General features: G+C 47.0%; 1 protein-coding gene across 1 annotated transcript in view; it reads left to right on the top strand.

Moving 5' to 3' along the window:
* Positions 1 to 12,687, top strand: part of Cacna1c (calcium voltage-gated channel subunit alpha1 C) — a 491,450-nt gene that overhangs the window by 333,306 nt on the left and 145,457 nt on the right. Inside the window, exon 6 of the mRNA XM_059258469.1 lies at positions 6,725 to 6,828. Coding sequence (XP_059114452.1) covers positions 6,725 to 6,828 — 104 coding nt within the window. The remainder of the gene's footprint in view (positions 1 to 6,724; positions 6,829 to 12,687) is intronic.

Raw genomic sequence — 12,687 nt, 5'->3', positions numbered from 1 at the left:
ACAATGAGAAGATGGAAGTTGGGTTTTCCATAATTAGACAAACAAATTATTTTACTTAGTAGAGCAGGTCCACCTCCTAAGTGGCCCTCACTATCCCTTCTACTTTGCACAAAGGACCTTTTACTTCCTGTCCTGATGAGCCATGGACAGAAAGGTCTCTTAGCAAATTTCTACCTGTGGGCCGTAAACCATATGACTGTACGGTGCTGAGCTTCAGAGTCTCATCGTGGGAGTCTCGGCCCATGCCTTCAGTATGTTGGAAAGCTGGCTGTAGCATCAAATTGAGGGCAGGTGCAGGCAGGAGGGAATAAGTATAATTTACTTTGCTGATGGCCCTGGTGTACTTTTCTGATCTGCTTTTCTCTCTCCCTCCCCCTGCCTCACTGGAAGTCATTGATACCATCCCAGCCAGATGTGACCCTAAGATGCTGTCACAGTGACAGCCAGAGTGGGGACTGGGAAGAAGCACACAACAGTAACTACCAATTTCCAGCAGCTGTGTTGTACCTTCTTCTCTCCCGGGGGTGTGATGGAGCTCAGGCTAGGGAGAGAAAAATTGTCAGAGGTGAAAGAGCTCCAGGATCTGAGGATGTCTCTCACTTCGACATTCCCAGCATCTTTCCAAAGCAATCAGACTATGGTGTGCACACGTGTGCTTATGTGAGCTGTGTGTGCATGTGAGCACGCACACACACATTGAGACTGTGCTCTCTGGTGGTTATTCATGATGGAGGCACCTCCTAGCTCAGTGCTCCTGCCTCTAATTACTTTGACCTTTCTATGGCCATTTCCTTTTCTATTCTCTTTCTCTCTCCTCCTTTCTTTCCCTTAGGCAGTCCTCCTCCTCAACTCTAGATTTGTATCACTAACAAAGAGACTCGGATCTCAAAATGTTTTAGCATCAAACATAGTCTTTCTAAGTATAAAAACCATCCAGGCTGCCTCCACTAGTCCCAGATAGGAACTTAGTGTCCGAAGAGGAAGTTCTCCAAGCTGTGATGATGTGAGTTTGAGTTTGAAGGCCTAGAAATGGGACCAGCTGGATCTCCACAGTGCTAGTATGCTGCTGGATTTGAACCAGTCTGAGGCTGGTTCCCAGGGAACATGGGCATGTGGGTCTTTTACTCAGAAGGATGCCTTTCCCTTCAAGTGTAAAATACAAGTCTAGATGACCCAGAGAGGAGCAGTGAAGACTTCCCCGTGTAGCAATGAATGGAACCCCAAGAGCTGGGGTCATTTTAAATACCCAAATAGCTGAATAGATGTTTCTAGGGAAAAGAAACTAAACCAAAACTCAAGCTCCTATGTAGTTTTCTTAGGAAATGACTCTTTAAACCAAAGCCTCACCATGTACTCCCAGAATGCCCTCGTGTCAAAAGCACCAAGAGAAGGAAAAATCTAGAGTCAAACACCATCTCCATTGGTTTTCTTATCTTTTTTCAGATGTGGGAATCTTTTATAACCTTTGAGCCAAATAGCTGTTTAATACAGAGAATCTGCTACCCAAACAGTGTGCTGGTGGATTATAAACACAACAATGAGGAGAATTAGCATTTCTCAAAGTCTTCATCTACTTGCTCACTTATCCATTCATCTATCCATTCATCCATTGTTTCCCTTCATTCATTTTACCAGTATTAGATGAATTCTTGAAGTTCAGTAATTCAATTTAACGTATATTTATTGAGCATTTCTTATGTTTCCAGAAGCAGGGGCAGAGAAGAGTAAGACCTGCCTTCCAGGAGTTCAGAATATAAGGCATGCAGTATTCACAAAGGAGTAAGGCTCCCTGATAGAATGGCAGGGATGTACAGGAGATGGACCACCTGGCACTCTGGGAGGACATGGGAATTTGGGTCCTGAAGCTAGACAAGGAACCAGAGAACAGATGCCCATACCTTGGGAAAGCATTCATTAGTAGCTTTGGCTATTGGAGTAAACTGTTTTACTGTCTTAGCAAACCTAAGAAACCTCTATGATGCCCAGAGCGTTCTTGCTCACTGTGTCTGGTAGCTGTGGGATATAGTTTCAGGCAGTGGGATATAGTTTCAGGCATCATCTAAGACCATACACCTGCTAGCAGTTCTTCCATCTGTAAGTCAGCTGTTCCCAACATGGTGCTCAGACCAGGATATCACTCTCCCTGCTCATACGCTCCGCATGAGGTCAGGACACCAGCTCATTGCTTCCAGAGCTTGTTTGAATGCATGCAGTTTGGTTTGCTGGCTTGCCTGATGTTAGGATCGGGTGTTTTTTCCTCCCTGAATGAGGCTTTTACTGTTCTGGCTGCCTAGGGAGTTTTCAGCAAAGAATGGGTAGGTGCACAGGGCTGGAGCAGTATTCAGCTTGCTTCTTACTCTGTGACCCATGTGGTGGCCACTCATGTTCCAGGCAACATAGGTCATCAAGAGCAACCACACAGTGAGCTCTTGCCCTGAGGACATTCACTGACACCAGAGACACTGAGTGGGAAGCACTGTGGCTTTTATGACTTGCACCTGCTCTTTGTCAGACAATGGCCTCTCTTGGTACTTGTGGAAACCATCTAGTCTCTAGATCCACAGTGCTTGTACTGAAGAGAAGGTACACATGATGTGAAAATCCGTGGAAATAAGCTTGGATCAGAGAGGCCTTAAGAAGTTTATGGTGGAGGTATTGCCTCTCCTATTTTTTCCCCTAAGGAAGGTACAAGGCAGGGGTCTTTTCACCCAGTTAGATGCTAGTTTCAGAAAGGTCTTTGGTATTTTCCCTCTAGTATTCCCTTTGTTTGGTCTGGGTTGAATAGGAAGGCTCTGTGTTTGTTTTAGCAAAGGAAGAGTCATCTGTAGTCTAAGGTCTGGGGCTCCTGAAAACTGCTTGACCTTGGACACGAGGAGCCAGGACATCTCTCACCTTCTTTAGGAAAGCCACAGAGCTCTCTCTGTGGCAGACCCAAGACCTGCTCTGTTTGCCTCTCCAGATAAGGGTGACAGCAGGCCGTGTCCCTTTTCAGTGTGGCTTTACTTTTCTTTTTTTACTGAGAAGATCTGTTCGCAGATCGGAGATAAGGACCATGTCACTCCAGCATCACCCTGCTTAAGAGACAGCCACCAATGTGTCCTCTCCACCCAGTCCGCCTGAAAGTGTGTGGCCTGGAATAAAGGGAAGAGCCAAGCGGTGCTTTCCACTGCAGTCCTTGATGAAGCTAAGTCTTGAGTGACCCAGAGGATAGGACCCCCAGACTAATCAAGAACCCAAGGGAACCTCTAAGACAAAAGGGGGCTTGTGCTGCCAACAGGGCAGTTTAGAGGGAAGGAAGCCAGAGGTAGGGCTAGTGGCTTCCTCCAGCTTCCTTAGGGCAGATTGGTAACCCAGGAGCTGGGTATGGGCTCCAGAGGGGTGGCACACTGCGGCATGGTGCCTGGAGTGCTCTGTCTGCCTGTTTCCTGATGAGAGTCTGTTATTCCCACCAGCTTTTCCTGCTCTCCCTAAACACAACAGAAGCCCTTAGAGGAAAAGGGAGAGCCTGCTTCTGACTTATATTAACCACAAAAAATGCTCATCACCCAAGGCCCAGCTTTCCCTAGAATCCGTCTCTTGGCAGGTGCCTAGCACCCCAGCTGGGATTGCTCTCCACCCAGTTCTTTTACTACAGCCTCTAGTCCAATGCAACACCCACATCCTGCACATCCCACAGCAAGCACTTGGTGAATAAAGGTGGATGCTAGTGAGCAGGCAACAGGCTCCTGTGCAGGCCCCGTGTTACAGTGGCATGTGCAGGCCCTGGCATGACAAAGCCTTGCGGCTGGGTATGTGGCCCCCTTGCCTTTCTCTCCCTAGTACTGTTTCATCTTTCCTGCTTGTGTTGACTCTTGCTTTCCTCTTCCTAGCTTGGAGACACACTGAACTTCTAGTTCCTCTAGTCCGGTGGCCTTGGTACTCTTAGCTCAGCGATTCCTCCTGGTCAAGGAAGGGCCCTGAGGACAGAACCGTATAAAGACCGACTGCCCCTCCTCTGCTAGTCACTGCTGCTTTCCTGGATACTCCACTCTTTCCTTCACAACCATTCCATGGCCAGGAAGGCTTTACAGCTATGTATATGGTTCTAACAATGGCCAAGTCTGGAAGGTGGGGTGGGGGGGCTACCTACTGCTACCACTGGGTCATTTGGACCCCCTGACTTCCTTCCTGTTCCATAGCTCCCTCTGCTGTCAGTGATGCCATCTTGCAAAGTCCACACAGCCCTGTCCAATCTGGCCCTTGTTTCTACAGCCTCATCTAGCCGTACTTCTCTGCTTCCTGCTCTCCACTTCTTATTTCCTCCTACAATTGCATCTCCTACCCTGTCTTTATCGTTGCTTTTTATGTCTGTGTCCCCAGCTACCAGGGACTTCCTATTTACAGTACAAAGCCTAGCAGGTCTTACGTTCATTGATCCCACTCAAACATTCCATGAGTACCTATCCAATGCAAGGCACTGCTCCTGGCACTTGGGATTCACCAGTGACCTAAACAAACCAAAGCCACCTGTGCCCATGAAACCTACACTATGACATTTAAGACAACAAATGCCTGTTGTGACATGTAAGGAGCCCACACACTCATAAAGTGATAAATGCTATGGAAAAATAGAGCAAGGCATGTTGGAATAGGGATGCTCAACAAATTGTTAAATTGAATTTCACTGCCTTGTGGACATATGTGGGGAACTCTTCTGCACTGACTCAGCTCAAGCCAGTAAGCCACAGGCACATTTGTTTACACAACGTCTCTAACTATGAAACAACAAGCCATTCAGAGCAGGCAGGTCTCTGAATGCTTCTCCATTTTTGATCCTATCACACAGAGAACACATCTATAACTCAATCAAGGCACAAAGATAGAAATCAAATGGAGGCAGCAGTTAACAAATGTTCATATTCCTTGGGAAGATCACTTGGGATGACCAGGACTACAATCCTAATGCAGACGGACTAACTACACTGAACTCCTAGGCTATGAGACAAGACCTAGGAGTCTACTTTGGTTGATTGTCCCAAATTGTCCCCATCTTAGGGCCCAGTGTAGTGGGGATGCATTTTTACGTCCTTCCAGATACAACTGGTAGCATGAAGACAATGGTACGTGTCAGGGGGTCCCCAAGCTTTGTGGTCTATCCCACATCCAGTTAATCTATAGTGCTTGTAAGAGCGGTTACCACCCCCAGAGCTCCAGGGTGAGATGGAATGTGAGCATTTCTAAATGAGCACCTAATGATACTGGTACTTGAGGCCACATCTTGAGAGCTGCTGATGGAAATCAATCAGGAAGCTGGTACCTTGGAATCTAGAGTTTTATAAGCTATGTTCACAAAAGACAGCCTTGGGGTTCATTGTTAGTAAACCAAAAGTAAAGTGTGTTTTGTGCTTGGAAAACATCAGAAGAAATAGATTTGAGAAGCTGAATCAGAATATATTTCCTCTTTGATAGAAACACTGTCCTGTGACTTGTCTTCACACTGCCTCCTGCCTGAAGTATAGGGGACGTCTGACAAGCCACATCCAGGAACTGTAGGGAGAGGGTGGAAATCAGGGGACAGGGAGTTCTGAAGAGGTTCTCACAGCAAACTCCCCACAGCCCGAAGGAGCCAGTTCTGGCTTCCATTGCCTCTAATTCCTGCAGGTGTTTTTGACTTGCCACAGAGTGTCTCCATCAGCCCATCAGTCACAGGCTCGGCACCTCCTCCATCTAGGCTGTGGTGTCAGGGATAAGGCCCCTTCTCTGATACGTAAGCCAGGGAGGGTACTGCCTTTCCTGGCCCATTTGCCTGTGACGCACTCACGTTGAGCACTCTTGCCCAGAGCCCAGGAATGGAGATCACTTTCTCATGTGACGTAAGCTGCAGTCTCCAGCCCTGTCAGTAAAGCTAGCCCTTTTCACAACCCAAGGTCAGCCCTCCTTAGGGTACAGCTTAAGATGTAATAGCTACAGAAGCCCAAATGAGCTAAGCCCGCTCTAGGATGGAAAAAAAACATGTTTTGTGAGGTGACCCACCTTCCTAGACAAGTGAGTAGAAAGGCACTAGGATTCTGTTTCTTTTCCAGAAAACTAAGCAGCAGGAGAAGTCAGGCAAGACCCCCCTCCCACTCCTGAGCGACACTGCACAGGTCCTTACAGCTCAGGTCAAGGTTGTTGGGAAGGAATTTAAATAGGGAGGAAGCCAAGTAAAATGGCAGCTGCTGATCCACTTACCCAAACCCCAGTTGAGCCCCTTTGCTTCCTGTTGATCTGTTCACACTCCCGCCTGTCTGTCTCGCCCTCTACTCTGCTTGCCCTGTCCTAACTCTCCTTCGTCTTTCCAGATGCAGGACGCTATGGGCTATGAGTTGCCCTGGGTGTATTTTGTCAGTCTGGTCATCTTTGGATCCTTTTTCGTTCTAAATCTGGTTCTCGGTGTTTTGAGCGGGTAAGCTGACCATTTCTGTGTCCTCTTTACCATGCAGCCGAGCAAGGTCCCAGGTTCCACTGCGTTCAATGCAGAATCCTCAGAGACAGGACCCTAACAGGCCCAGGAAAACGGGAAAAAAAATTCTCCATGCAAGCACAGATTCTGACCATTGGCTGCACAGGCAGTTTGGCCTTCTGAGTTACACATTGAGGATCCCGGGTCCCACGCTGCTCAGCTCAGCGCTGGGGACCGGTGGCTGGCGCTTGGCCGTGCTCGGTTGCTGTGTGTGCCTGACTAACTATCATTCCATTCTTCCAGGTCAATGATGCCGTAGGAAGGGACTGGCCCTGGATCTATTTTGTTACACTAATCATCATAGGGTCATTTTTTGTACTTAACTTGGTTCTCGGTGTTCTTAGCGGGTAAGCAGGACCAAGGAAATGGTCTTGATTTTTCCATTCATTTTTATTTATTCTTTCTGCTATTCCTGGCACTATTCTGTTTCTGGCTCTGATGAACCTGGGATAAAGGGTCACTCAGGAGCCTCGAAGTGAAGGTCTTTGGCCTGACTGTGAAGAGGGTCGACTGCATAGGAATTAACTCATTGGTATGAGTGGTGGACCCTGGAAAAGAAACACTCAGTCCCACCCCTATCCCAACATACACACCAAGCCCTTCCCAGTTCTAGTAGCTGCTCAGATAGTCAGGCTGCTTCCCCTTCTGCCCTGCTCACTCACCCTGAGTAGCAGCGCAGAAAGACCCCTGAGTGGGAAGGGCTTCCCAGCAGGAATCTATAAGAACATTCACGCACACACACAACACTCGCAGTGTCCTTGAAAAGAAATACTGATCTGATGTCATGAGCCAGTTATAATCTGCAGGCAAATAATACAGACTTTAAATCACTTTTATTTAGTGAACAGAGCAGAGAAGGAAGAGTTGGAGTTTTGGCCCAGCATTGTCAAAAACAGAAACAGCTAAAACTCTGGCTGTGTGTGTGTGTGTGTGTGTGTGTGTGTGTGTGTGTGTGTGTGTACATATGTATGCAGGCAAATACTAGTTCTCATGTCAAGGCCAAGCAGTCTATCACTGATGTTTACTTTTCTGAATGCAAAGGACACGTAACTATTTAAAGCCACAGGTTACTATTATGAAGTTACAGATGAGGCGTAATTTATTTTCCTTTAAATCTAGCTAGATGGCCACAGATACAAACCTACCTGTTTTCAGCCCTTGCTCAGATGCAGTTAGAAATGAAAGAATCACTCATGGTTGGGACATCAAGTGACCCCAAGGATGGCCCCCTTCTCACCATGGAAGCCACTTATGTTTTTACTAGCTCATGTCAGCCATGCCAAGACCTGACACCTAAAGGCTCCTGGTGACCCTCTGGCCCTCTTAGGGGACCTACCTACTGACTTTGTTACAGCGGGAGGCAGGTGGGGGATCTGTTTCTGCTCTGCTGGGATAGGCCTGCTGCTTTCATAGTCTTCCCAGACACCTAGGGACTTCCTGCTGGGGCAGTTCAGGAAGAGGGAAGGCTACTGTCAGTGCAGACTGACATGGCCAGGGCATGGGGTTCAGTCTAGAATAGACTGAAGGAAAGAACCTACTTCTCCCTTACCCCTCCCATGGCCCTGGATGGCATCTTGCCTTTTGCCAAGGTAAGACCACATAAGGGAGCAAGATGAAAGGGAGACAGATTAATATATAAGTTCCTAGTTAGCTGCCTGGAGGGGACAGGGGGTTCGTTTTCATCTTCCAACACAAGAAAATGGCCTGTTGTTTATACATGAATCTCACAGACAGCATTGGAAAAAAATCAAACTCATTATCCCCTTTGAAGACAGAAATTTGGCTTTCATAGCTCTGTATTTGCTGGATGCATAGTATCTGGCAACTTCATCTTTTTAAGCCTTCGTTTTCCATGTCAAAAAATGAAGATAACATCAGCTCGTAGGTGGTTGTCACTGTAGAGTGAACAGGAATGTCCATGTAGAGTACTTAGAGCAAGGGCTAGGATGTGGCCCTGGCGGTGCTGGAACTGCAATGCTTACTCTGACTTTTCTTTTAAGATAAGTAGCACGAGCCAAGAGAAGTCACTTTGCTGGCACTCAGCAGACCTGGGCCTGGAGTCTTATTTTGGCCCCTCTTTTCTTATGGCCCCTGCTTCATCTACATTGAGTGAGCTTAGTTTTAGCTTAGTCCAGAGCTCTAAGCCAAAAAAAAAACAAAAAAACAAAAAAAAAAAAAAAAAAACAAAAAAAAAAAACCTTAAATTCCATTTTCTTTCCTCAGATGTTAGGAACCAAATCTTAGCATGTAAAATTCCTCCAGGAAGCCAATATGGAGAATGAGGACCAGCCTCCAAAGGCCCCTTCTTCAGCTCGCTGTCCCCTCCTCCCAGAGGAATGACCAGCCTGCTAGTGACAGAGCAGCAGCAAATGATGTGGAAGGGAAGGTCATTTTGATAGCACACCTTGATCTCATTTAGATCGAATGAGGATAGATGTACAGAATCCACAATTCTGACGCTTAATGGTTTTCAGAACACTTAATTAGCATGGGACAGGAATATAGAGGCTCTTTAACCTTTGCATCTGTGATCCAGAGTTCAATTGGTCTGTTCTGGAGCCTTCTAGTACCTGGCCATCCTCAAAGTTACAGCATGCTTCTGGCAGCTCCAGGAACATTCATGGACCCTTTGCCCAGCCAGGCAGGTGTCTGTAAACAGTTGTCTACCCCTTCTGGCTTTGTGTCAAGGGCCAGTTTCTCCAAGCATGTTGCCTCTAACCTGGGCAGTGTCAAACCTGGAAACAGGCTCCTGTCGGTTGACCACAGTGGTGATGGTTTGGAGTTGGCAACTTGATTAATCCGGAAAACAGTGTTATAGTTAACCACAAGTGTTTGGGGAAACACCCACTCATTCAACAATTAGACTTTAATTAGACCAACCTTCCAGAATATTCAGAAAGTCTTAGAGCCCATGAAATGCACTACCCCAAGGATAGCATGAACAGTCTCCCCCAAACTGTGCCAAGGCCTGCGCTCTGCATATCTCATATATTAGTTTACTTAGTGTCCATAACAACTCCATGAACTGGATGCTACTCATATTTCTATTTCACAGAATAAAAGAATGAGGTTTAGATGAGGAAGCCACATCCATTCTGATGGGGAAAATTAGAGGGTGGAGGGCTGGGCCAGAATATCATCAGTCCACAGGCTCTTCCTATAACTTCATGCTACTCCTGCCCTAACCCATTGCAGGAGGAAGTGGGGTGGTAAAAGTCAGACATTATAAAAATGGAAGGGTGATGGAGAGATGTGGAAGAAGCAGTCCACAAGCATCTGGACACAGCTAGGGAACAGAAAAGGTCCAAGCTGGAAAATGCTACCTGGCTGGCCCAGTGGGGCCAGGTGTTCAGACTGGAAACTCCACAGAACTTGATGGGCCCTGAGAGCAGAGGCATGTCACCGTGGCTGTGAGGTATTCTGTGACTGAAGAGTTGGGGTGTGAACCCTATATCCACCAATGAATAATACTCTTTTACAGCCCAATGACATAACTCATCCTCATAAACTGTGTCCTTTAGCCAGCAAGGAAAGGCTAAAGTGTGCTGCTCGGAGTAGGGATGGCATTCTATACAGTTTCTGTTTTTAAAGTAGAAATTCCAAGATTTTGGTTACCTGAGGGTTCTACATCCTTTATCTGCAACCCTCACATATCCAGAAAGCCTGCCTTCTGATGGGACCACAGAGTGTGAAGAACACACAGCTCTTGGACTCTTTTCAGAAATCTTCCACGTTATGTAGTGATCCTCAAAACTACCCTATGCAAGGCACAGGACTGCATCGATACAGGTAACAATTGGATTGGAAATCCAGAAAGCCCAGTCGCTAACCTGTTAGAATAGAAGCAACAGTTGACAGTGAAACTTTTGAAATTGTATTTGAAGCTGTGGATGGGGGAGTAGAAGCCTGTACTCTGAAGTCTGGGCCTTTGGATGAGTCTGTACCTAGAATCTCTTACCTGGGTAACTGCCCCATCCTTTCCCACATCAGGAGATAGTCATGTCTCTTGCTTACAAAAGCAGAGTCCCCGATGGGTGGGACAGTTACAGCCTGAAAGGATACCTGGAATATGATGCCAGTGTTAAGACAAAACAATCCAGCGCGAGAAGGAGGCCAGCACATGCTATGGCAGCAGCAGAAGTGGCCATCCGGAGTAGATTCTCACGGTTCAGTGGTTATGTTCTGCCGATTCATGTTGGACAATGTACCAGTGAATGCTGGACCACCAATGCGAAGTGCAGAGTTAGATTCCTGCTAATGAGTATCTGGTCACATTGACAACCCATTAAAACACCGCCCAGTGTGTGTTTCTGTCCACAACTTATTTAGTAACTGTCACCCGTGTGTTAACCTTAGACTCACAGCCATCAGCACTGGAACTCGTGCCTGAATGAGCTTGTCTAACAGTTTCTCTGTAAGACAAGTCACAGCCTTCCCAATCAGTAGAGCTGTGCTTGGGGCCTTTTAAGCAGCAAAATCTCTAATAAACAGCACAAAAGTACACACACACACACACACACACACACACAATAGATTGACCCTGAAGAAAGACATTTGCTTATATTATGGCAACTGAATTATGGAGGGCACCTTAAAGTATTTTATGTTGTCTGACCTCAACAGGGAGCATGGGACATTTTTTTTTTTTTTGTGGGTTGTGGGTTTTTTTTTTGCCACTCCATGCATATCTACACATGACTGAAAGTGCCATGAGCATTGATTGGGGGGTTGCGAACAAATTTTAGCAAGCCTCCAAATAGCAGAGTTATGGTTTTTCTATTAAGTATTGATTTTCAAAGGGCTGAGTGTCCCACGTGATTCGCCCCAACCACACCCTGTTGCATGCTTTATGTGACTGAGCACCGACCACCCCTCCTCCCATGTTTTATCTTGGCCATTGCTAGTGACAGCCGCACTCCTGCCTTGTGACAAATCCCACAGTAGTAACTGATTGTCTTGCTGGCTCTGGCCCCTGGGCTGGGCACAGCCTGTCAGGCTGGGGTTTCATGTCTTCATCAGCTCAGACTCCAGAGCAGGCACATGGCTGGCATCCAGGAGAGGAGAGAGACCCAGAGGCTGCCACGCAGTGCATCGCTGTCACATGGCCAGCATCCAGGAAAGGACAGAGAACTGGTGGCTGTCACCAGTGCATCACCACCATGTGCAGCCTGGAGTTCCACGCAGCCACAGCCTGGCTGCATCCCTGCCCGTGGCACTATCCAAGCCCCATGTTGCCTTGTTGCCTAGGCCACATCTTCATCCTGCCACAGTGTGCCCTTCCTCTACAGGAGCAAAAGAGGGCAAGTCTCATAGAAACATGCAACCACCCTGTTCGCCTTTGTCCCCTATGACTGCTCATGTAGATTTCCCACGGTTCTGAAGGTGTAGACAGTGAGCTTCCACTCCAAGGGCAGATGCTGTAAAACAGGACCAGTACCACTTCCTAACTCCAGATGAATCTAGGGCCTGTTCTTCCAACGCTATAAGAGGGGTGATGGGCGTCTGATACCAGAGCTGAACTCTCTGAAATTATCCAGAACTAAAAGACTCCCTTAGAAACGTCATCCCTTTGAAACTCACCCAAACCCACTCTAGGGCAAAGGAAGGAAGAAAGCACATGGGTGTTGCAGAAAGATTGTAAAAAAGGATCCTCAAGGTGCTGGGTTTTTTGTTTTGTTTTTAGTTTGTTTACCTAGGGATGGAGTGCACTCTGAATCTGTTGTCTCTGGAGAGTGAGGTCAAGGTAGGGGAGGCATGTGTAAAGTAAGAAGGGAAGGCGAGGAGGGGCTAGCATCTTTCCAAGGCCATCCCAATAACAAAATCAGGTGAGCCAAGCCAAGCCAGATCCTACCTTCACCATGATCTGCCAATCTAGAGCCTCTTCCCTGGCATACAACTTTCTGGGAAGGAAATAAAAGTGCCCACTGCTTGGCAGAAAGCCCAAGAAATAGCAAGTTCAATCCAATTATAATTGTATTTAATCAGATTTGGGAAGAAAAATCAATCCAAACCAGAGTATTGTTCAGGACATAGTTGAAGAAGCCTCGTTAGCTTGAGAGCCCCCGATGATTCTCCTTCTCCCAATTAAAACATTCCCTGGGCTCCTCCCAGTTCTCAACCCCATTTCACCACAATAGTGAGAGTGTGAAAGCCTGAGTGTTGCCAAACACCACAGACAAAATGCAAACACTGGGTGGGTGGTATGT

This window comes from Peromyscus eremicus, chromosome 3 (genome assembly GCF_949786415.1).
Source record: "Peromyscus eremicus chromosome 3, PerEre_H2_v1, whole genome shotgun sequence".
Classification (NCBI taxonomy): domain Eukaryota; kingdom Metazoa; phylum Chordata; class Mammalia; order Rodentia; family Cricetidae; genus Peromyscus; species Peromyscus eremicus.
The sequence above is the reverse complement of the archived record's forward strand: the minus strand, read 5'-3'. Positions and strand labels throughout refer to the sequence as shown.